This window comes from Arachis stenosperma, chromosome 4 (genome assembly GCF_014773155.1).
Source record: "Arachis stenosperma cultivar V10309 chromosome 4, arast.V10309.gnm1.PFL2, whole genome shotgun sequence".
NCBI lineage: Eukaryota > Viridiplantae > Streptophyta > Magnoliopsida > Fabales > Fabaceae > Arachis > Arachis stenosperma.
Window position 1 is genome coordinate 6,902,805 of NC_080380.1, and position 23,217 is coordinate 6,926,021.

The 23,217-nt window shown below is 36.7% G+C and overlaps 4 protein-coding genes and 1 long non-coding RNA gene across 7 annotated transcripts; 1 reads left to right on the forward strand and 4 right to left on the reverse strand.

Annotated features, from left to right (window-relative positions):
- Positions 1 to 1,340: 1,340 nt before the first annotated feature.
- LOC130974130 (probable tyrosine-protein phosphatase DSP4) lies at positions 1,341 to 3,829 on the reverse strand. The gene is made up of 5 exons (XM_057898884.1): positions 3,493 to 3,829; positions 3,321 to 3,414; positions 2,115 to 2,172; positions 1,977 to 2,020; positions 1,341 to 1,888 (listed from the first exon to the last, which is right to left on the reverse strand). Exons 1-5 carry the CDS (start codon positions 3,684 to 3,686, stop codon positions 1,703 to 1,705), a joined length of 576 nt encoding a protein of 191 aa, XP_057754867.1. The 5' UTR covers positions 3,687 to 3,829; the 3' UTR covers positions 1,341 to 1,702.
- A 1,273-nt stretch (positions 3,830 to 5,102) lies between these two features.
- LOC130974129 (ubiquinol oxidase 4, chloroplastic/chromoplastic) lies at positions 5,103 to 8,856 on the reverse strand. Its single transcript, XM_057898883.1, has 9 exons — positions 8,502 to 8,856; positions 8,219 to 8,411; positions 7,733 to 7,826; positions 7,303 to 7,418; positions 6,613 to 6,721; positions 6,419 to 6,487; positions 6,035 to 6,106; positions 5,895 to 5,942; positions 5,103 to 5,534 (listed from the first exon to the last, which is right to left on the reverse strand). The coding sequence occupies exons 1-9, from the start codon at positions 8,621 to 8,623 to the stop codon at positions 5,317 to 5,319; spliced, it is 1,041 nt and encodes a 346-aa protein (XP_057754866.1). The 5' UTR covers positions 8,624 to 8,856; the 3' UTR covers positions 5,103 to 5,316.
- A 1,304-nt stretch (positions 8,857 to 10,160) lies between these two features.
- LOC130974500 (serine/threonine-protein phosphatase 7 long form homolog) lies at positions 10,161 to 12,079 on the forward strand. Its single transcript, XM_057899375.1, has 4 exons — positions 10,161 to 10,846; positions 10,930 to 11,020; positions 11,203 to 11,938; positions 12,039 to 12,079. Exons 1-4 carry the CDS (start codon positions 10,161 to 10,163, stop codon positions 12,077 to 12,079), a joined length of 1,554 nt encoding a protein of 517 aa, XP_057755358.1.
- A 1,236-nt stretch (positions 12,080 to 13,315) lies between these two features.
- LOC130974501 (uncharacterized) lies at positions 13,316 to 15,892 on the reverse strand. The gene is made up of 2 exons (XM_057899376.1): positions 15,625 to 15,892; positions 13,316 to 15,144 (listed from the first exon to the last, which is right to left on the reverse strand). The coding sequence occupies exons 1-2, from the start codon at positions 15,890 to 15,892 to the stop codon at positions 13,316 to 13,318; spliced, it is 2,097 nt and encodes a 698-aa protein (XP_057755359.1).
- Positions 15,893 to 18,003: 2,111 nt separating this feature from the next.
- On the reverse strand, positions 18,004 to 22,189 carry LOC130976347 (uncharacterized). 3 transcript variants are annotated; one of them, XR_009084648.1, is made up of 8 exons: positions 21,991 to 22,159; positions 21,811 to 21,856; positions 21,440 to 21,697; positions 21,154 to 21,361; positions 20,696 to 20,783; positions 20,435 to 20,529; positions 18,620 to 19,865; positions 18,004 to 18,228 (listed from the first exon to the last, which is right to left on the reverse strand). It is a non-coding gene; the product is annotated as an uncharacterized LOC130976347 (long non-coding RNA). The 3 variants fall into 3 exon arrangements; XR_009084646.1 differs by lacking the exon at positions 21,811 to 21,856 and having other exon boundaries at positions 21,440 to 21,749; positions 21,991 to 22,189; XR_009084647.1 differs by lacking the exons at positions 21,811 to 21,856; positions 21,991 to 22,159 and having other exon boundaries at positions 20,435 to 20,500; positions 21,440 to 21,749.
- Between the last annotated feature and the right edge of the window lie 1,028 nt (positions 22,190 to 23,217).

Consider the following 23,217-nt stretch of genomic DNA (forward strand, 5'->3'; position numbering starts at 1 on the left):
GACAACAGTAGTACGGTAAATGTTGCTAATAAAAAGTAACTATTTCGGTCAAAGGCAATCTATTAGCAAAGGATTGAAATCTTGGATGACAGAGACTAGGCAATTTAAAAATAATATTAACAACTGCCATAGACCACTGAAGGATAATAGATAAGATATTATATATATGCCTAAAGATTTGGACTCTATCTTTGGAAAGCCTGAGAATAGATCCTCTTTGTATAGATTTCCCTTAATCATGAGAACTAAAATGTATGTTAAGATTTAATCATATATCTAATTTATATTGGTTAGTATAATTGGATATATCGAACAAAATAGATAACACACTTTAAGCCCAATATGAATACTCTGATAAACTTTGTGACGATTTTGATATTTGGATTTGATCTTGGTCAAAAGTATGCATAGAGAATTAGTAATATAATCACCAAATGGCCACTAATGATAAGGGCCACCATATTAATTATACCATAACTGAGTAACAAGTTAATCACGTGTGAGAGCATCAAAGTTAATGAGCTGTGCCACCTACACTTCACGAAAAGGAAACCTGAAGTAGCTATCTATTCTCATGGAAAGAGTTGCCTTTTGTTCTTCATGAGGGATCATGAAGCTTGAAACAACAGTTCAAATGCATTTAGTAGAAGCAGGGATACTATTTTAATTTGGTGGGCACTCAGATACATAGTGAGAAAAAAAAATACAAGAGGAGGACCCACATTGATTTTTCTTTCTGTATCTCTGCACTGTAGAAATATGTATGTATGGGAGCAACCACCTTTTAATTTTGCTATAAACATACTAGCTAGTCTCATAGTTATCTTAAACATCAGAAATCATCATAGTATTTTACAGCGGATGAGTGAGATTATTGTTCCTTAATCCTTATAATTTGTCTTATAGATTTGGCAAAGCCAGGGTTCCTTGGTCGGTGACAGTGGCCAAGAGAAACTGAAATTAAAACCCTTATACCTACCTAACGATAATAACATAATATCATTTCTTCCATATATTTTCACATTTCTTGAATTTTGAACAATCTCTTCTTGTTTGATATAATGCCCTTATTATTCTCACTTTTAAAGTTGCAGATGATGAGCCAAGAACTGCATGTGCTTGTGAACTGTTCAACCAATGCGCTCTCATGATTCATAAGCGAGAAATATCATTTATTGTTCTGTATCATGGTTGAGGGGTGTTATTATGAATGGTGACGGGCTGAAAAAATGGGGGGAATTTAAGGTAAATGACTGAATTCATTTTCTTTCGTTCCTTGTGAGAGTAAAAATTATAGAAGTTATTTAAACATGCAGCTCAATAGTAAAATACTAGTTGTATTATATAGCAGCAAACCAGCAAACGCAATGTTTTTTTTTTTTATCTTTTTATCTTTTAACACCACTAAGGGGAATGGAGCAACAAAACCATCCAATCCAGTGGTGTCAAGTTTACATAAATTGCTATAACGGGGTATTCTCTAAACAAGCTGACACATGCTTCACCATTGCTACAGCCTACAGGTACCAAAAAAATAAAACCAAAAGGATGGAGTTCAAACTTTAAGTAACAGTCCAATTCAGCCATCTCTGATTTCAAACGAAGAAAAAACAGAAGACAGAAAAAGGACCCTAAACTTCTCTTCATCATGGAAATTTTCCCTTGAAAGGAATCAGCAGCCGTCTAATGTGCTTCATTATTTCTATTTCCTTGAGCATGAAAATGATAATGGGTAGTGCTTCAAACAAGAAATGTCGAATAATTCTATGAACCTCTGGTCTGACACTCTGGCTTTGGCTGCTGCAAACCTTTGGTACTCATCAAAAACAGATGACAAACACCATCTCTGCAATCTTCTTAAGCATCCCACCAAACAACCAGTGCGGTGCTGTTTCATGCAAAAGCTAAAAACCTTAAGTCTGGGGGTAATAACTCAAGTGTTAGTAACAGGGAACAAGAAGAACAAATTTTAGTACCTTCCCTCGTTTACAATGAATTAGCACGGGGTGGTTTCTAACATCTGATGCAAGCAAACAACGTTAGATTAATATATCACTCAACAGGCTGTGCTAAGGGCTAACATTGTAGTAAAGAAGTTAAAGAGTGTGTAATACCTAGGACTACTTTCAAAGCTTCTCGAATAGTATCCTCTGGGATGTTGACAAAGGGTTCCTACCCACAACAAGTGTAATCAACGCTGAGAATATATAATAGTACATAATTTAAGACATAAGTTGAAAACTTAATATTGTGAATCTTTTCCAGTTAGGAGAAATAACCCAAGGGCCAAGGCATCCCCATAGCATAGCCTTAACTCCCAGATAAAATTGTCATTATCCAGTGGAAAGCAAACATGTATGATTGAGTTCACTATATCAGGCAGCTTCAAAACTTCAATTAATAAGATAATAATCTGTATTGGACAAGGGAAGCTACAAGAACAGAAATTACCATGGACTCGTGCAGTGTTTTTTTTTTAAACCTTCTCTAATGTAACAGCAAGAAGCAGATTTATTAAACTTATAGGAACTTTCTGCGGACTACTCATATCTTCATCACCACACTAATTCTAAAGGCTTCCTTGGAGCAGCACATAAAATAGCCACTATTCACTCGGCAACTCTTTGGATATGAATCCAGTAGTAGGATCAGTTGTGCTGTGCAAGCCAAGGAGGCAAACTACTTTTAAATGACATTCATCTACATAATATTATTTGAAACAAGCAGCAGCACATCACATAAAGACCAAATTCATATGAGCAAGCACAACTACCAGCCATAGGTTCAGCAAGCATTAGAGTCTCTTCTGAAGCTCCTATTAGTATATTACACATTTGGTGTTTGTATATTGGATTATACAGTGAATATGATATGGAGCTTGTGGAGGTGAACTTATAATTCAACTGAAATGTTAAAGGGAACCAGATATATGGCATTCAAATGCTAGATTCTTGGAAATAATATTCATGTGATGTGATCATGTCTAATTGTCTGACAAATTCATAACCAATCCCTACTGCAATCATCTTCCTAGTTCAGCACATAATGCAGTGTGCATGCTTGTGTTTATATCACAATCAGTGTTTGTGATATGATTTTACACCAGAAGCTTCAACTACGTATAAAAATTAAAAAGTCTAATTACTTGTTGAAAGCTATACTTAAATTACTTGTTGAATCACAATCCAGCAACGCAGCAAGCAACAGATCAAAACAGTAGAGTAAAATCTAATTAAGCTGATGAAGATTGCAATATTAAGAAGGAAAGAACATTTCAAACAGTATGATCAAGACCAGAATGAAAGGAGAAATTACGAAACCTTACAGCCATCGATCCCGAATTGGAAAAGCCTAATTCCATGAGACTTCAGAAACTCTGAATTGGGTTCCGGATAGGGCTCGGGGCACAAACATCTTCACGAAAATACACTCTCAGATCAAAATCCATTCATCAAACAGGTAAAGGTCAAAGAACAGAACAGGGAAACTCACATAACGGAACGGAGGTGGAGCGATTTCAGGAACCCGAAGTTGGCGGGTTCGGGAAAACCAGAGCGGAAAATGCCGTTGTCCACCACGGCGAAGTTCAGCGGAGGCACCAGCACGTCGTCGTCATCAGCAGCACCGCCGCCTTCAGCGAAGGATCCGGAAGGTTTCGTGTCGCCATTAGTGCTATCGAGTTTCATGACTTTGGCGCCAAAAAAATAAAATAAAATAAAATAAAGGAGAAGCGGCGATTGAGCAGAGTGAATACTGAATATACAGGCAGGTGCGGTGGTTATAGAGAGAGAAAATAAAGTGATGAGTGATGAGTGATGAGAGAGAAAAAGGGAAAGAGGATCTTTGATAAGATGCCTTGGAGTGAAGTGTGGAACGGAGTAAGGAAGAAAGGAATATGCCTTGTGCTGACCGCTCAGGGCACCCACAGTTTCAAACCCTCGATTATTATTTTTTCTTCCCGCTATTTTCCTTTTTAATGGAACAGTAATATATTACGAATTTTAATTTGTATATATTATTCGGTATAAAAGAGTTTTATATATATTTATTGTGAATTGAAAATTTTGAGAGAGGAAAGTCAAATTCTTCATATTTGATTTGATTGAATATTTAGTCAATATCATTGGTTTGTTTATTGAACATAACATTGATTAGTAATATTACGATGATATTTCCATGAACAAATATTTATATTAGAAAAAAGTTAACGTTTGATTATATTATTCTAAAACCTATCAGTTTAAAAAATTTGATTTGGATATCAGGCCAAAAAAATAAAAGATTTACCTCTTCTAGATTGTGGAGTACAACTTTGAATGATAAAATATCATTTCTAATTATAGATTAATAAACGTCTTAATTTTGTGAACTTTTAAATTAATTTTTCATTAACTGTTAGAAAAATGCATTTGACTTTCAAAAATACAGGATCAACATTCACAGGAGGCAAATAAAAATAGTTTACTCTTTTAGCATCTTCTAAAGCTAGTAGGATCGGAACTAGTCATTTAATCGTGGGGTCATAGTGTGGATTCTAGAGGCAGTGGAGAACCATATATTTATCAAATTGTGAAATCATATCAAAAGATGAAGGATGAGGGGAGATTGTGATTGGATTTAAGTTTGGCATTTGGCCTACCCTGCATGCACTGTTGGTTCATTGCTGTCAACACAAAAGACACAAACCAATTTTGCCGCAAAATTCTGAGAGGTCCTGTTTGATTTTTCTAGTGAATTGTCGCCAAGTTGATGGCCGAGTTAGAATGACAATGCCAACCTAACTAAACCCTTTGCCACGAAATGATTGACAATACATGCAAATTGAAACTGATAAGGATGATAGAAGAATGGAATTATGGAAATTACAAATTAGGTATTCTCTTTTCATTTCTTTTATGATTACTATTTGATAGGAAATTGTCCTAGCAATTTGCCATTAGAGAAATCAAGGAATCAATGTTGTTTACTATGTGTCAATTATTTAAAAACCGAATTATATACTACAAATTTATCAATTCTCTTATTTCTGCAATTTCCTTAAAATAAATTTCAGTTGTAAGAAAAGAAAAAGAAAAACGGGTATTGCAGCCGAAGTTAGGTAATCATGTGAGAAGAGAAACTAAATTATCCGGTTGAGCAGAAAAAGGAAAAACTAAAATGATTATACATTTGAGTATGGAGATATATGGGATACATACATAATGTGTCTGTGGATGGAAATCTATTTCTATTTACTAACTCTAATAATTATTCATTGCCTCGTATAATTTCCTTTCATGAGTGAGTTATGTATTTAGTGTGTTTGTGCCGTGTATTTTACTTGAGCTTGGCTGGATTTGAAGTAACAGATTTCTTTAAACAGTCTACTATTCCTTCGCAATCTGCTTCAAGGTTACAGAGTGCAGCATCACCATCATCATCCGCTGAATCCGAATGCGGAGACCGGAGGTTCCCATGCGTTTGACAGGCCTTCATTGTCTTGCAATGTTCCGCTTCATCATCTCTGATATTTACAAATACGTCGTACAGATTCTCTAGAGGGGGACAATATTCAAAATTAATATATCGTTAATCATCAATGTTAGCAAAGTTCATGAATTAGAACCAGGCCCAAACAATAGAGTGTTGTGTCTGCCATACAATCATCAAAACATGAAGTTCTAACAAAGTGTACACAAGCAGAGGGGTTTGCATGAGAGAAAATTTAAAATCATGGGAAGGAAAAAATGTCTGACTATGTTCAGAGGCTGAATGATTCATAAATTGAGTGATTAGCTGTTTCTTAAATTGGATTCATAATTTCGTATGGTGAGATTCAGTGACAATAAATGATTTTATTGGGCAAAACAAATTCAGCATAATAATGCATGGTGGAACTGGGTTTGGAGGCTTACCTATCTTAGGCCTTCTAGTATTTGGAATTCTGGACGTTTGAAATTCATCTGAGAAAACATGAAAAGGGAAATGTTAGATTCCATGTATATATTTTCACCCTCCAGTGGACAACTATAGGTCAAAAAAACAGAAAGCTTACCGAACAGATATAGATCACCGCCTGTATAATAATTCACTGCAACCTCAGGAGCTGGCAGTTTTTTCAAATCCTCTGCATATAAGTTAATAAGAATTCAGACAATGATATGGTTATTGAATTATATAACAGTCAATTTACTACTATTCTGTAATAAAATCAATGTGAGATCATTTATTTATTTATTTATTTATTTGTTCCATTTCTTTTTCGAAGATAAATTATGGTCATTTCCAGAACAAATCAATATAAGACAGAAACTGAAAGTTTGAGGATCGAACTAAAGTTGGGGTTCTGGCCCTAACTCATTATAAAAATATACATAAGAGCATAAACATATGAAATACTAACACAAAAAAGGATGAGAAGAAACTACAACCATCATACCTCCTTGAGCCTTGATAAATTTGTCATAAGTTTCAAATGCATGACTCTCTACACATTCTGAAAAGTGATCTGCACTAGCGCAAACCACATATATCAAATAAAAGACTGGAGAAGCAATTCGTCATGAAAATCCAACCACCAAACTGACAGATGTAAACAGGATTAATATGAAAAAGCAACTACTTAGTACTTACATGCCATTCTTGGGCTTATCGCATACATAAAAACAGTCATTATATAATAAAATATTGCAATATGTTGAGCAAGAAAACGGTCAAACCACCATGCATTCCCCCCTAGCTCCTGCAACCAAAGACCCAATGTTATATAGCATACTATGTGAAATTGTGAATAATAGAATTCATGCATGTGATTGCACACTATAAACTTCCAGAAACTTCGCCCAAAAGTATATGCCAGTATTAAGATATTTTTAGCAAATACTTTCTTTTGAAGACATTTTCCATTATCAAGTTATTTTTATAAACTACATCTGTGGGTCTTGAATCAATATCTTTGAAGAGTCACATACTACTCTGATTAACTACACAGTTGAATCCCAATTATATCAAGGGACCTCCCTTGATCTTTTCCTACATTCACTATGGTCGTTTGATTGAAGCCTTAAGTTTGTCCATTTCTAAACTAAATTCATCAAATGTTAAACAACACATGGAAGGGTGACTACTCCAATTTTGTATAATGATATCTTTTGAGGATTTAACAATAAGATACCAGTTTGGGTTTTATTGTGTGTGTGTGTGTGTGTGTGTGAGAGAGAGAGAGAGAGAGAGAGAGAGAGAGAGAGAGAGAGAGATCTAGAACTAGCACACCAGAACAGCTCTAATGCATCAGAAAGAGGGAAAATTGTCTCGAGATCTTACTTCCATGATGAGTAAATGATGCATTTCATTCCAACTCTCAGCGAAATGCACTTTCAGATAGTCGGCCCGCCTCCACCAGCCGAAGCTCTCGTACATGTGAAGAACTGACATAAAGGCTGCCATAGATAATGGTACACAAAAGTTAATACCAAATATCTGCAACCAATGCACAGTATATCCCTGTGTTCATAACTAAAACAATACATTGTGCAGTAATTTTCACTAAATTACAGCTCTGCAATTGTAAGTTTCCTAAGAATGATGAAGTTATAAGAAAACAAAAGGGCCATATGCAGGTTTGTTATGTTCATGCTTTCAAAAGAGCATGTAAATTATGTGCAGCAGCAACCAGCAAGGATTGCTGTTCATTAATTAGAGTTAGAGATGACAGCTTCAAGCCCCTCAACAGTTATTAAAGAATGGCACTTACCAAAATAAGGAACCCTGGCAATTGTTTCAAGAACAAAAAACCTTGCATAATCCCGATCATGGTACAAAGTATCAAGTATCTTTATCACAGAATCCTGAAAAATATCAACAAGGCGAAAAATAAGCAAACAGAAATAGACATCAAAGCAAGCTTCTTATGTAAAAAGCCACCTCTGTCTCCCTGAGAGGGGATCACCCAATTCAAGATTACAGCCTCAATATGAGAAATGACAGACCAAGCATCATATTACTAAAAACATTCTACAGAGTATTGATTTCTCATTCTCAAAGTTATAGTATGAATTCTCATTGCCAAATCCGTAGCTTTCAGATGCTATAAACTATCTACCTTAAATTGCCAACTGAATTGAAATTGAGCATACTCCTAATTGAGCACTTCCACACTAACACTAAGCAGTTGAAGTAGAAAGCTTAAGCCAACATGAACACAATAACGATATAAACGAAGATAAAGTAATTGACTTACCGTGAGAAAGATATTGACTGATTGTTCAACCTTGATGACGAATTTCTCAAAGGACGACGACGATGAGCTTGAAGTTGAGTCCCCACTTTCAATACTGGCTTTACCGGCATCATCAAAAGTAGAAACCTTAGAGGGTAAGGATTCTTTCACTTTCACTTTCTCCTCGTTATCTTGTAACATAGTTGCGCGCACCCTAAACACACAAAAGAAAGTTGAAAGCATAAAATCAGAGCGCTTCACAAAACTCAAATTGAAGGAGGATCAATAATCAGTAATCAGGAACCTGGGAAGCGATTGGCGAGTAGTGCAGGGATTGAAGTTGTGTGAGAAGGAAGAAGAATGTGGTGGTGGGGCCTTGAAGGTGGTGGTTGCGAAGAGCGACGAGGAGAGAGTCGTCGCAGCCATGTTTGTGTGAATCGGAGGGAGAGAGATATTAAAAGAGATATTAACGGAAATTGGGAAAAGGGCGGCACCCACAGAGAATAAACGACAAAGTTATAGTTTTGGGGAAGAAGAATAATATCAGTGATGGGTTTGTCGTTTGGTGATGGTTAAGGTCGTTTAGTTTCACGGCAATTCCGGTGTCCACTTCGATGGCATGTCTCCACTCAGCGGCATATTCCGTCTCTTCATCCACCTCAACAGAACAATACGCCAAAACATTGTACTCCTTCGCAATTTGAAGAGTTGTTTCTTTATTTGGAAAAAAAAAAACTCTAATTTAACATTTACTAGTGCATCAACCGTTTTTTATTTTTAATATTGGGAGAGAAGTGGTGTAATACCAAGATATGGTGGTTCACGGTGCATGACCAGAGTGTGACGGCTAGGATAGTAGAAATCGGACGGTCCGTTTTGAGTTGCTGTAATCGGACAGTCCGATTTTTGGCTGGGAAGGTACGCAAATCGGACGGTCCGATTTGCGCCCCCCAAGCCACGTGTCGCGCATGCACTTGGTCCGAAGGTGGAGACCAAATCCGGAGGAGGCTTAAAACCCAACCCCATTGTTGAATGAGCTCCAGAATGCCAAAAGAAGAAAATAAAAGATGTGAATCGTCCAGAACTCCATATGCTAATTATCTTGATCATCCTAATTATGTAAGTTTTCAATCCAAAATTTTTTATTTTAGTTAAAATAATATTATAATGTTAGAGATTAGTAATACTTTATTGTAATGATGTTAATTAGGAATTAGTGGAGTAATATTTAGATATTTGAGTTCAATCAAAATATTAGAGATTATTGGATATTAATGTTGTTCAGATATTCATTATAATAAAAATTAGTTTTGTTATTAATAGAATAATTGCAATAATAATATAATTATTAATAATAATACGGTTATTATAAAATTTTTTGGATGTCTGATAAATAAATGGAATAAGCAATATTAATATTAATAATTGTTATTACTACAACGCTTAATGTAATAATAATAATAATTATTATTATTATTGCTAGTAGCGTTTAATTTTATTTAACTATCAGTAGAATAGAATACATATAGTAGTGCAATGTGTGTGCTGTTAAGTGTGAATATAGATATGTGAAGTAGTTTTAATTGTTAGTAACAAATAATTTTTTTGCACTTACTTAATATTGTATTAGTAGTAGTCGTTATTTGAATAGAATAGAATACATATAGTAGAATAGAATAGTTTTAATTAGTTTTAATGGTTAGTGATTGATTTATTATTGTATGTTTGCTTGCTCTTAGAATAGAATAAAGTAGAGTAGTTAGTTATTTGGATATTAGTAGAAAATATAATAGTTATTTGTGTAAAGTATTGTGTTGTATTGTTGTTATTAATATATTTATTGATTGTTATGTGTGGCTGATTATTTGATAATGAGAATTCGATTCTTTCAAGTTTAATTTGTTAATTTATTAATATTATTGTTTTTGTTTAGGGATCTAGAATGTTGGAATGTGACCACTACATGCCGCCGGATCGGTACAATTCAATAGCGGAGGGATTTTTACGGGACACCGGTTTTTATTATGTTTCACAGATTGTAGTTGTCCAATGTCAGGCGGCATTGGTTAATGCTCTGATTGAGAGATGGCGCCCCGAGACTCACAGATTCCATTTTCCGGTTGGTGAGTGTGCTGTGACACTAGAGGATGTGGCGTTAATTTATGGTCTTCCGACGAATGGTTTGCCAGTTACGGGACCGACACTGAGTAGTTATGAGGCGTTAGAGGCTGAATGCTTGGATCAGTTTGGTGTTGCACCTAGGCAGGCAGACTGTAGGGGAAGTTTCATCAAGTTGACGTGGTTTCGAGCATTGAAGGATCGGTTAGTGTTGGTTGATGATATCCAGATTCAGAGGTACGTGAAGTGCCACATAATGTTATTGTTTGGAACCGTTATGTTTGGAGATAAGTCTGGAGCAGGGGTGCACTGGAAGTTTCTCCCATTACTCCGTAACTTTGCCGGGATAATACAGTACAGTTGGGGTTCGGCATGCTTGGCACACCTGTACAGAGCTTTGTGTAGGGCAACTCGTGTCGACTGTAAGGAGGTTGATGGTCCGTTGACACTCTTGCTTGCCTGGGCTTGGATCCGCCTACCGTTCCTTGCGCCGATTCCTAGCAATCCTCGAGTCTTTCCGATTGCAAAAAGGTAAACTTAATTAGTAAATACTTTATAATAATGTATCTTAAATTTAGTTGATAAATGTATATTAACGAATTGCATGATGTTAGGTGGCATAACTGGGAACGTGTGAATTGGCCTTACAGATTGAGGAAACTTGAGTTTTTTAGGGGCTACCTGGATGCTCTGCAAGAAGGACAGGTCTGTTGTAATAGATACGTAGTTGTTTGCAATTAGTCGTGTTATTATTAATTGTGTAATCCTCGGTTACTTTCATAATGTGTGCAGTTTGATTATATGAGTTGATTAGTTGACTTGGTTATTCATTTAGCCGTATTATTATTCTGTGTGTAATGGTATGATTACTTGCATAATGTGTGCAGTTTGTTTGGGAGCCTTATGCAATTGGAATGACCGATCCGGAAGTGATTCCTCCTGACATCCGTCAGCATTCTGCTATTTGGAGTGCGACAGTTCCACTTATATCTTTTGAATGTGTTGAGTGGCATGCATCTGATAGAATGCGGAGGCAGTTTGGCTTGACTCAGGGTATTCCTGATCAGGAGCGAGACCTAGGTGAAGCACACGGCGAAGTTTTGACAGGTCCGAAGAATCAGGATTGGTCTGGAACCCACTCATCCTGGGTTATGCAGTGGACGAACCGGTATAGTCTAGTTCTTGTCGATGACACGGTGCCCTCAGAGCATCAGGCAAATATCTACTTGCATTGGTACCGAGGTGCATTTGGTGACCACTTGCAGCTGTCACAGATGGAACCGCAAGATAATCAGGCTGGTGATCCTATTCATAACCAGGAGAACCAAGACACACAATCACCGCAACCACCATCGCCACGGCCAACAGCACCGCCCCCCTCACAAAGACAGGCACAACAAGAGCCTGAGCAGTACACTCCATACATTCCTGACACGCATTCTGCGGATTACCTGACTCCACCAGTATATCAGCAGTACTGGAGTGTTCCGCACCAAGAATCTATTGAACAAGGTTCTTTTAGCCAGCTACTTGGGTTCATGGCTCCTGGTCCAGCTTACTCATATCCCGCTTATAGAGACATTCCCACCGGTCAGATGGCCCAACCGAGTGGGATAGCTCCAGGTAGATTGTCATTGGATACTAGACCACGACAGCACACTTCCTCTGGTACATCCGGAGGGAGATTTTCTGTTGACTCTGGTATGAGTGATGATGCCACGAGGGGTATCATACAGAGCGGCGTTGACCGTCCTGTTCCAATGAGTCTCATTCTAGAGAGCTACCAGCCAGTTGATGAGGATAATGATGACTTTCTGGTTGACCATCCGGATGGGGATGAGGTTGAAGACGAGGATGATGACGCGGATGCCGATGAGGACGACGACGAGGATGAGGCGGATGCTGAGGATGATGATGATGGGGGTGATGGTCCGGTTCATGATTCAGCGCCTACTGCAGGTAAAACAGGTTGTAGTAAATTGATTATTTTACTTGATTGTTGATTTTGGAAGTATTTGTTTGTTGAAGTACTTGGTTATTGATTATTCAATTTGATTAGTTGATATGATTAGTCGGTGATCGATTATGTGAATTGAGTATTCATTAATCGAGTTCATTGTTGATTTACTTGTTTGGTGAATTTGTTGGTCATCGATTATTTGACTTCATTAGATTATTTGACTATTTGGTTACCAAATGTTTTTATAGGTACAACTACTAGCGAAAAGGGAAAAGGATACAACCTTAGAGCTGACCCCCCTCGGCGGAGCGCTAGTCGGTATACCCCATCCGCTTTTAAGAAGGTTGCAAAGAAATGCAAGAAATTAGTCAAAGATGTAAAATGGGGGATGAGAAAATGATGTTGAGTTTATATAGCATGTGTTGAACTTATTTACATAGCATGTGTTGGACTTATTTACATAGCATGTGTTGGACTTATTAATGTACCAAGGTTTATGCTTAATTATGTACCAAGTGTTGGACTTATTTATATAGCATGTGTTGGACTTTTTAATGTACCATGTTTTATGTTTAATTATGTACCTTGTGTTGGAATTATTTATGTACCATGTTTTATACTTATTCATACAAATGGTTAAATTTTGTTGAATGTTTGAGTTTGGAAATAGTTGAGAACAGGTTTGAGAAATACTTGGATGGGACCCGAATAGGGTGGCAAAGTCCGACTTTTAGAGGAGATGCTGCCGAATTTTTATAAAATTTAAAGTCTCTATTGAAGTAAATATCTAGAAAGATTTGGTTTTAAACATGATACAATTAAAATACAACATGTAAATTACTCAAAGTCATACAATATATAAATTAGTCAAAGTCATACAATATATAAATTAGTCAAAGTCATACAATATATAAAATACTCAAAGTCATACACTAAATCGAGTAACCGCTAAGGCAGGAGCTCTATTGCGTTGTAGCACCCGGGTTACTTGGCCCAGCACGGTGACGACATCTACTACGACTGTGGCCCTCGGCCCCGCATTACTTACATCGCCTAGGACCACGCAACATCCGAGTGTCCATCTCATTCAAGAACCGGGTCATCCTTGGCCGACCTTTGGATACCTGTCTTAGGAATGGATTACCTACGAATCGAGGTCCATGATAAACTGGCCATGTTGACGGATTCCCGAGTGGCCTAAACCTAACCCTGTACACTCGGCGAATCTGGTCCATCTTGTACACATCATGTACATACAGTGACCAATCAAGACGTTGGTTTGCACAACAAGCAAACACATGTCGACACGGAAGCCGGTCAACTTGGAACTCACCACAGTCACACCTTAGTTGACGGAGGTCCACTGTATACTCCACACCACTAGGACACTCACGCACTTCGAATACCTCATTCTGTCGGTCAAAGCAACTAACTTGGATGTTACCTGCTGCCAGCTGATTTGCATGTAGTTTGGAGGTTACATGCTCAGAGAACACATGTCCTTCATTAATTCGAGCCTCAGCCTCGGCTCTTTTTCGTGTGAACAATTCATTAAGCCTGTAAAATGTTGCCTTAACTAGTGCAGTGACTGGAAGATTGCGAGCCCCTTTCAATACCGAGTTGATGCATTCAACTAGATTGGTTGTCATATGACCCCATCGATATCCCCCATCAAATGCCAAGGCATACTGCTCACGCGGAATTCGATCCAGCCAGTTGGTATAAGCCTCACCTCGCTCACGTAACCGCTGGTAACGCGTCTCGTATTCGCGAACTGTCCGCGAGTATCCTGTCACATAAAAATGGGCCCACCATAAGAAACGTTCATCACAATAACTGAGTCCAGGAGTAAATGTAATAGTAAATTTCATACCAATGTTGACGATTAGCTTCTGCAGATACGGAGCCTTGAATTTCCTCAGAAAGTTGGACTCTATGTGTCTGATGCAAAACATGTGGAATGCTCTGGGAGGAGACCACGCTCCGTGACTACGAGCAATAGCAGACCTAATGGAGTCGTGTCGATCGGAGATAAGACCCACACCGTCACGTGTCACAACATGCTGTCGCAAGTTACTGAGAAAAAAGTGCCAAGCCTCAGATGTCTCACCCTCCACTATGGCAAATGCAATCGGCACGATGTTATTGTTGCCATCCTGTGAGACTGCAACCAACAAACAACCCTTGTACTTTCCATACAAATGAGTTCCGTCTACCTGCACTATTGGCTTGCAATGTCTGAAGGCTCTAATACAAGGGTAATAACTCCAAAAGACTCGGTTTAGCACACGAATATTAGGAACCAAGTCATCTCCCTGGTACGCAGGCATTGTTTCAAAATGAACAACTGCGTGTGGCTCCTTGTGACACATTGCCTCAAACCATATCGGCAAGGCTTCGTACGAAGCTTCCCACCCTCCGAAAATTGATTCCACTGCCTTCTGTTTAGCCAACCATGCTTTGCGATAACTAATGGTGTAGTTAAACTTTGACTGTACATCCGCAATCACTGATTTCACCCTAATAGACGGGTCAACTTCTACCAACGGCTTTATTGCTTCTGCAACTGTGTTGGAATCTAGCTTCGAATGATCTTGAGAAATGGTGGCCCTAGTACAGGTGTGACTACCGTTGTACCTCCTTATCTCCCAGCAGAACTTCCTGGACATTTTGCTCACCCTTATTAGCCAATCACATCCTGCACCGTACTGGGTGCATTTAGCATAGAATGTCGTCGGTTCTGACTCATGCACCCGATAATCCACACCTCTGCGGATTGTATAATCTTTCATCGCCTTAATTACTGCCTCCCTAGAACTGAATTCCATCCCCACAGTAAATTCACCATCCGGCATAAGGGGAAGCTCTGCTGCAATAACATCACAAATTTTAGAGTAGTCAGAACTAATAACGTAACAAACTAATATGCGCAGAACAATGGAAAACGTACTTTTCCAAACCGAACCGGCCGGTCGCTCATCGAACCGGCCGGTTCGGTCCAACGGGTCGGTTCGGTCCAACAAAACCGGGCCGGTGCAACCTTTAACTCATACGCTAACATTCTGCTATTTGGACCGGCCGATCCGATCTACATGGCCGGTCCTGTCAAATCGGTCAATTGGGTAGACCGAACTGGTGCGGTTAGACCGGCAGCTCCGGTCTGGTCGAACCGGCCGGTCCGGTCTGGCCAACCAGTCCGGTCCGGTCGAACCAACCACCCCTGTTTTAAACAATTCCAAATTACATGCTATATTTTACCTATTTACCCTTGTCATAAGTATTTGTCCTAAACAAATAACCCATGCACAAATCATACTATCACAAATCTTAACTTAAATTAACGACGCACCTGCATTTAAATATTGAGGATACTCCGGTGCATGCATGGCATCCAAATCCAACGACCGCATGAAACTTGGCTCCACAAACGGCTGCTGATTTGCTAGTGCATTTGCCACGTCCGCCACATCTGCCACCATAGCCTCGTCAGCTTCATCTTCGTTTCCACCTGGATCAACGACCTCATAGTTACTTTCGAAGTCTTCTTCACTATCACTGTTGTACTCCTCCAACTCAATTTCTCGGTCCGCTGCAGATTGCTCGAACTCGATATACATTTTGATAAACGTCAATCGCGACCGACTTTTAAGATACACTGAAAACATTTCTTGCATGCTCGCCTCGTCGGTCACGTATTTCGTTTGAAATTGCACGAACCCACCAAAGACAGATATAGGATATCTGTACAGAATACACGAGACTCTCCTAGATATTTCAAAATCCATCTTCTCACATATGATCCCTTTTAATTCTTCAAATGACAGTGTGAATGGAATAACAATATCTAACGGATTATCACACACAAATTTCACTCCTTCTGATGTTTGTAATAAAATATGGCCATCATAATATACTTTTAACCTTACTCTATCATCCATGATCAAAGAAAAGAAGAGATCTACAAATAGAGAAGAAAAGATATGCAAAGAGGAGATGTAGAGAGTTGTAGCTACGAAGGAGAAGAATGATATGAGCTGCTTAAATTCAGTGGGTTCATCTATATATATATACCACACCCAAATCGGACCATCCAACCGGATGTATGCCCATTCGAATTTTTAAGAACAAAAAAATCGGACGGACCGATTACCAGAAAGCCCGCCCAGAAAATTTTTCTTACCCAAAATCGGTTGGTCCGATTTGTTGATAAAAATTTTGAAATCTGCCCTCAAATCGGTTGGTCCGATTTCCTCAGCAAAACAAATCATCTTCAGCGCCCACAAATCGGACGGTCCGATTTGTGACTGCAAGAAATCGGACCGTCCGATTTCTCCCCCTCTGCTGACCGCCGTCACAGCCTGGTTAAACACCACCAACCTCCATAACCGGGTATTACACCACCCCTTGCATCATATCCGAAAAAATTAGCCTGCATCAACCCGTGCAACATGGCACAAAAATAATAAAAAAAACATTAGATATATCGTATATGTTAATTAAAATTAAAAGACATAGAATTAGTATTTAATTAATTTAAATAATAAAAAACTATTAATTAATATATATATATTATTTTTTATAATAATTTAATTTACGTAATTTTATAATGATAAATAAACTATTAAAAATAAAAAATACTAAGATTATTAAATAAATTATTCAAAATTTGTATAACCTGAATTCTATTATTAAATACAAAAAGAATAAATTTTATAATGATGTAAATTATCTCTTCATTTTTAAAACTTTTAACAATGGAATGATTAATCAGTATATAAAAAAAATATATTAGAAAAATAAGTCTTCCAACTATTATTTAGGATATAATATTCAAATCAACTAAAAAAAAGAAAAATTCAACATCATCACTCAACTTTTAGAACTGATTTAATCCTATAATAATCTTTTAGAATTGGTTTAATCCCAATCTTTTTCTTTACTAAATCACGTTCTCGTAACATTGAACTCATTCATTTTCCTTTTAGAACCGGTTTAATCCCAATCTTTTTTAATTTGGCTCTGAATTTTCTATCATGTTTAACCACAACAAATAAATCCTGAAATATATGCCTAAAGCGAATTATTTTGTTCTTCAAAAACTGCATCTCCCAATTTACATGTTTCTTGGCTTTTATCCATTCAATTATATTCGTATTATCTAACAACAACTTCAAATAGTCAATTTTGACCTGTACAACATTTATCAATAAATAAATTTGCAGTATATTTTCATTAACTTTTTCTTGTACCATATTTTCCATCATGTACACCACTTTACCTTTTATTTTAGACTATTTATCTTTATTAACATGATCCTTTTAACACTTAATAGTGCAAAATATTCAAATCCAAACATAAAGCAACATACTATTTCATTAAAATCATTCATAATAATTATTGTAGGGAGCCAAAAATAAAAAGTGTACTGAAAAAAGAAGTAAAATAAAGAGGAAAAATTTATTTTATATGCCATCAAAAAATGCTAAATAATGGAAAGAAAAAGAAATCAAAATTGAATAACAATAGTTAATAATAATAAAGAAATTGAGTTTTTAAACTTAAATCACTTGTAAAATTTCAATGACCCTACCATCTTCTAAAACTCTTTTTCATCTATAAGAATCACTGTCTTAATTGAACAAAGTATAAAACCAATCATTGCACTAATACGAAAAATTAAAATAAAACAATAATTATTATAAGATAAAGATACATTACTTGAAATTAATCCTATTTTTTATTTTCTGAGTACAATTCAAAATATACCTAATCCCAAATTATCAAAACTAAACTCAAACTCAACTACATTCATAGTTTAAATCTGTCTGAAAATTCGAGTGCTAAGCAATCTTAAATATTTTAGCCAATGAATCAAATAATAATAAGAAAATCTGAAAATAGAAAAAAAAAATAAAAATAAGGGTGATGGATTAAAAGATTCTACAGTAACTTCCTGAAAGGAGAAAAAGAAAAAGGTTAGAACCAACAATGATATAAAGTACCATTTAAATTGCAATAAATCTAGACAAAGCAAAAGAAATCAAAATATCAAATTTAGAAAATGAATACATGAATGCCTGAATCATATGTATTTAGCTAATGGTTGTAGCAACCAAAAACATGTAACAAACATATAAGCTAAATTGAGAACAAATTTAAAAAAAAAAACATGCATAGCAAAGCAGATTCAGAACAGATAAAAAATAACAAAGCGGAGAGAGTAACGAAAAATATACTATTAACAACAAAAAATTAATCTTTTGGAAAGAAAAAGATACTTTCATAAAATCAAATAGTTGGTTGGAATATAAAATGGGAAAGTACTAACATATAACAAATGATACCTGATGCAATAAAGCTATATAAATCAGCCATCGAAATCAAGCAGTAATAACCTCAACTTGTGACAGAATCATCTGCAACTTTCAAAAATTTGGGAAAAACTGAATTAAAAGATAAGAGAAAAAAGGCTGAAAGCCTAAGACTAATGCTAAAACTGTATTTGGATGAAACACTTCTAATCTTCAAGCTCAACAAAAATGAGTAACATACTAAAAAATATGTTTTAATTTCAGCAACGTTTTTAAATTTTTGCCAAAGTTGCATAAACATCATAGCATATACCAATTAATTTACTATATCATATATAGAAAACGTAACACACTTTCATGTGTGTGCAGAATGGGAATACAGTATTGGACGATGAAACAGATAAAAATGGAATGGTAGATTATGCATGGGACGTGAATAAATTGCTGTAACCAAGTTAAATACTGCATTTTAACATTCATTTTCATGTAGCTCACTGGTCTCAAACTCTCATGGTTTTTAGATTTTATTGACTAACATTAGTTTTGAATGTGGAATCACCAAAAGAAGCCATTTAGATAAAGGAAAAATTAGTAAAATTGTGTGTTGAGACAAAATGAGTTAAGAGTCATTCTCCTATATCACATTACACATAGAGCATTGTGAAAGCGAGCCATCCCAAAAATATTCGTTTTTAAATGAAGTTTAACATGGTAAACCAAATAGGCATGCAAATGAAGCACCTCATAATAGCAATGGATATGAAGTTCCTTTAAATTCCTACAGCCAATAGATATACCAAATATAGCACCATCCCCAAGGTTTGAGTAATCTACCTGTTGAAGAGTTTATAGGAACTTGCATCCTTCTCCATCCTGAAGAAGACCAACATCAACAATTCTTTGATAGTAAAATAATGCCAACTCAATAAGACGTCTACCAATAGAAAGCCGAGCTTAGCACCACAAACGAAAAATAAACAGAGAAACACACATAGCAAGCAATGAAAAACTTGACCAAATGTAAATATAAAGAGGCCAAACATGTGTCCCATGCTTCCTTATGTTGCCTATTTATTGAATGGTTAATTCATTCCTTATTTTACATACATACTGGCAAGATCTTTCAATGGATTCTAGCCCCAAAGCTCGAATGTTGTGACATCCATTGACTTCAAGATGTGCAAGTTCCTTGCATCCGGTAGCAATTGCTTCCAAACCCTTGTGACTTAATATTAGATTCCTTAACTTCTCGCATCCATTACCAATGGCAAACAAACCCCTGAAATTAACCATTATTCAAAGCAGGAAAAAAATGATAGAATTCTTGGCAGAATCCAAAATTTAACAATCGGAGACGTGAGGAAAGATTGTGCAATTGCAATTGCATGCAACACTTAAGGGTCATGGAAATGGAGCTAAATAAACAATATAGCTAAGCTTATCTCACTAAATGTGCTTGAACAGTATCAAAGCAGTATCAACATTATAAATAACATGTTAAATCATATAATGATTGGTTGCATGATAATAGTTGAAAGACACAAAGCATCATATGGTACACGCAACATGGTTAATAATTTAATAAAAAATAGCAGCATTCGTTTACATATATGGTGCATTATTTCTAATTTACAATCTTCGGGATCTGATCATTCTTGCTTATAGTTTCATTCTTGACTATCTGGTTAAAAACAAAACCAGAAAACTTGTTGTCTCCACTTCCTTTATATTTTCCATTAGAGTAATAACTAAGAATGCAAGTCAAAATATAGGGTAGAAAAGGAACATTCCAAAATTCTAAAGAGAAATGGTATATTAGCAATACAAAATTTATGTCAAAGAGCATACATCTTGTAATGATGATAGCAGTGACTGCATATTGGTTTTTGGTTTTCCTGCAGCTCATCTCTTTATCTGAACATCCATACAATCACTTAGGTTCTCTGCCAAATCAAAATCAAGTCTCACCAAAAAAATTATCATCAACTACAAACCCAATCAATTAGTGAGACTTTAAGTAATAAGCCAAACTGAAAGTGTGACCCATAAATCTTACAATGACAAAAATAAAATACCTATAAAATAGATAATAAATCATCAATAGTTCACCTCATTAGCAAGCTTCAAATACGGTATACCCTTGTAAAAAATTCAGATTCATCATTCATCTAATGCATTTGGTCTTCAATCCATGTCCCTGGAATTTTAAACACATTATATAAAACTAAGAGACATGAATCATAAGATAGTACTTACAATAACAACAACAACAACAATAATAATAATATTAATTTCATTTTATTACCCAAAAAAAGAAAGATTAAATATAACTAAGTGCTATTATCCATGTAAAAAGCAGGTTCAGGTGAGTAATTTTGTATTAACAATTGATGATTATCTTTGGCTCTTTTGGAGCTTATAAGAATAAAAGGAACTCCCATTTTGAAGCAGAAGTGAGTTGGGCGTTGTGCATACAAAAGCAGTCATACACAAAAATGCATTACGAACCATAAAGCTATCACAAATACTAACTGATGAGTGAGAAAGAGAGAGATAGAGAAAGTGACCTGAACAATGGAAAATTTCAACATCCATTCACGCTCGAAAATGTAACGTAAACCAAAAGGTAGACCAATGGAGGAACCCTCAACTCTACCCTTCCAATCACTCAAAACCCGTCACTCATTGCCCTAACGTAGTGGAGAATGCCGCAAAGAGCAAGAAAACTAAGGAAACCTTGGCAGGGGCATTCCTTGCAAGGTCTAACTGCATCTTCTGCAATCGAAAGAGGAAAATTCGCAACGTTGAGGAACATATTGGAAAGAAAAAACGGAGAAGAAATTAGAGTATTACCTGGTAAGGTAGAGCATCAGAGAACTGCTTGAGGCGAAGGTACATCTCACTAAGGGATTGGCAGGTAGGGAGCAAGTCCTTTCCCAGCAAGTATTTTCGCAGAACTTCGTAATTGATTCGGATTCAGAGCCGTTTGAAGGCTTCGACGTATCTCCTCTGTTCCTGTGAATGTCGCCAATGACGTTGACCCAACGCACCTCCTTGCGGCGGTTACCCTGAGCCTAACGCTCCGGTATGCGCCTCCTTCAGCTCTGAGTCCTGGAACGGCATCACTAAATGACTCAGAAAGGTTGTCCGGTGACAAAGAGATCTGAGACGATGAAGAATAAGAAAAGAACAGAAAAATAGAATCAGATAAAGAAGAAAAGAACCCTTCATTCTCTTGCTCATATGCAATCCCTTTATCTATTGACGACCCTAAAAAGATGCCGGCACACATTATTAAGCAACAAAGCAAGATGTTAGATATGGCATGAAATTAAAGAGGGATCGCTGAAATGTAGATTCAAAAAAATAGAATATGAAAAATGAGGTGGAAAACGGTAACGTACCGTCGCTGGTAGGAGAAGGAGCAGTGGATGGCTTCTGGGTTTGAATAGAAGCTTGGGAAGGAAAGGGTGACAATGAGAGTGGCAAGCATGATATCTGAAGAAGAAGAAGAAGAAGAAGAAGAAGAAGAAGAAGAAGAGAGAAACAGAAATAGATAATGAAAAAAAAAAACTGAAGAAGATGAAAAAGATAGAGGTGGTGAAATTGATGAAGAAGAAAGAGGAGCTGAAGAGAAAAATAAAAACAAAAACAAAAACAGAAATAATTGATGGAATATATTACTCTTTTTTAATTTTTAACTTTGAATTCAAAATTTGAAATATGAAATTTGGGGCACTATTAATGTTAAATAATGACATTATGTACATGAATGGTGATAAATTTATGAGAGAGAATATGGCAAGAAGGATATAAGGCTGGTATAAACGCCGCCGAACTTGTCTCTGCATCCGCCTCTTCTTTGGTTGCATACCTTGACCCATTTCATAATGTGTTTTAGTATGCACAACTGTCATCATATTCTCTCCCTTATTTACCACCGCGATAAACTCTACGGCGACCAGTCAAGCCCGTATTGTCTTAGACTCCTCCACCATTATAGTCGCCGTCGCCACCGCTTTTACCTTCGTAACTTTTACCACCATCGCTGCCGTCCCTTCCACTGCGACGACTTTTCTGAAGGTTGGAGCCATCGGGTACAGTGACATCAACTGCCTTCAAACTCTATAATCTCCACTTTTAGGAGGGATTAGGAACAAAAAGAACTAAAGAAGAAGAAGAAACCGAAAAATAATATCAGTGAACGGAGAAATGAACTGAAGAAGATGACAAACCAAATGTGATGATGAAAAAAAAAGAAAGAAAAATAGCAATTGAGACCGGAGGGAGAATGCAAATGATGGGTATGAATAGCTTTTTCAATTTTGATCCTAAATTCAAAATTCAAAAATTGAATTTTTGTGTTCAGTTGTTGTATTGTGGCAAGTGACAACAATGACACGGGATGGGAGAAATGAGGTTCATGTAAGAGGAAGGAATTGATAAATCTATGAGAGAGAATATGGCAAGAAGGATATAAAGGCCGGTATAAACGCCGCCGAACCTGCATCTGCATCCGCCTCCTCCCTGGTTGCATACCTTGACCCATTTCACAATGTGTTTAGTATGCACAACTGTCATCACATCCTCCCCCTTATTCACTACCGCGATAAACTCCACGGCGACCAGTC

What these genes read in the sequence shown, in the direction of transcription:
- LOC130974130 (XM_057898884.1), bottom strand. Translation starts at nt 3,686, where the DNA reads ATGAAACTCGATAGCACTAATGGCGACACGAAACCTTCCGGATCCTTC. An exon ending in CTCCACCTCCGTTCCGTTAT is followed by an intron (nt 3,415 to 3,492) that starts GTGAGTTTCCCT and finishes ATTTTCGTGAAG; the next exon opens with ATGTTTGTGCCCCGAGCCCT. An exon ending in TCGGGATCGATGGCTGTAAG is followed by an intron (nt 2,173 to 3,320) that starts GTTTCGTAATTT and finishes TGTTGTGGGTAG; the next exon opens with GAACCCTTTGTCAACATCCC.
- LOC130974129 (XM_057898883.1), bottom strand. Translation starts at nt 8,623, where the DNA reads ATGGCTGCGACGACTCTCTCCTCGTCGCTCTTCGCAACCACCACCTTC. An exon ending in ATCATTTACTCATCATGGAA is followed by an intron (nt 6,722 to 7,302) that starts GTAAGATCTCGA and finishes CTTTGGTTGCAG; the next exon opens with GAGCTAGGGGGGAATGCATG. An exon ending in CGGTGATCTATATCTGTTCG is followed by an intron (nt 5,943 to 6,034) that starts GTAAGCTTTCTG and finishes ATGTTTTCTCAG; the next exon opens with ATGAATTTCAAACGTCCAGA.
- LOC130974500 (XM_057899375.1), top strand. Translation starts at nt 10,161, where the DNA reads ATGCCGCCGGATCGGTACAATTCAATAGCGGAGGGATTTTTACGGGAC. An exon ending in GTCTTTCCGATTGCAAAAAG is followed by an intron (nt 10,847 to 10,929) that starts GTAAACTTAATT and finishes GCATGATGTTAG; the next exon opens with GTGGCATAACTGGGAACGTG. An exon ending in ACCGAGTGGGATAGCTCCAG is followed by an intron (nt 11,939 to 12,038) that starts GTAGATTGTCAT and finishes TGATGCCACGAG; the next exon opens with GGGTATCATACAGAGCGGCG.
- LOC130974501 (XM_057899376.1), bottom strand. Translation starts at nt 15,892, where the DNA reads ATGTATATCGAGTTCGAGCAATCTGCAGCGGACCGAGAAATTGAGTTG. An exon ending in TCCTCAATATTTAAATGCAG is followed by an intron (nt 15,145 to 15,624) that starts GTGCGTCGTTAA and finishes ATGTTATTGCAG; the next exon opens with CAGAGCTTCCCCTTATGCCG.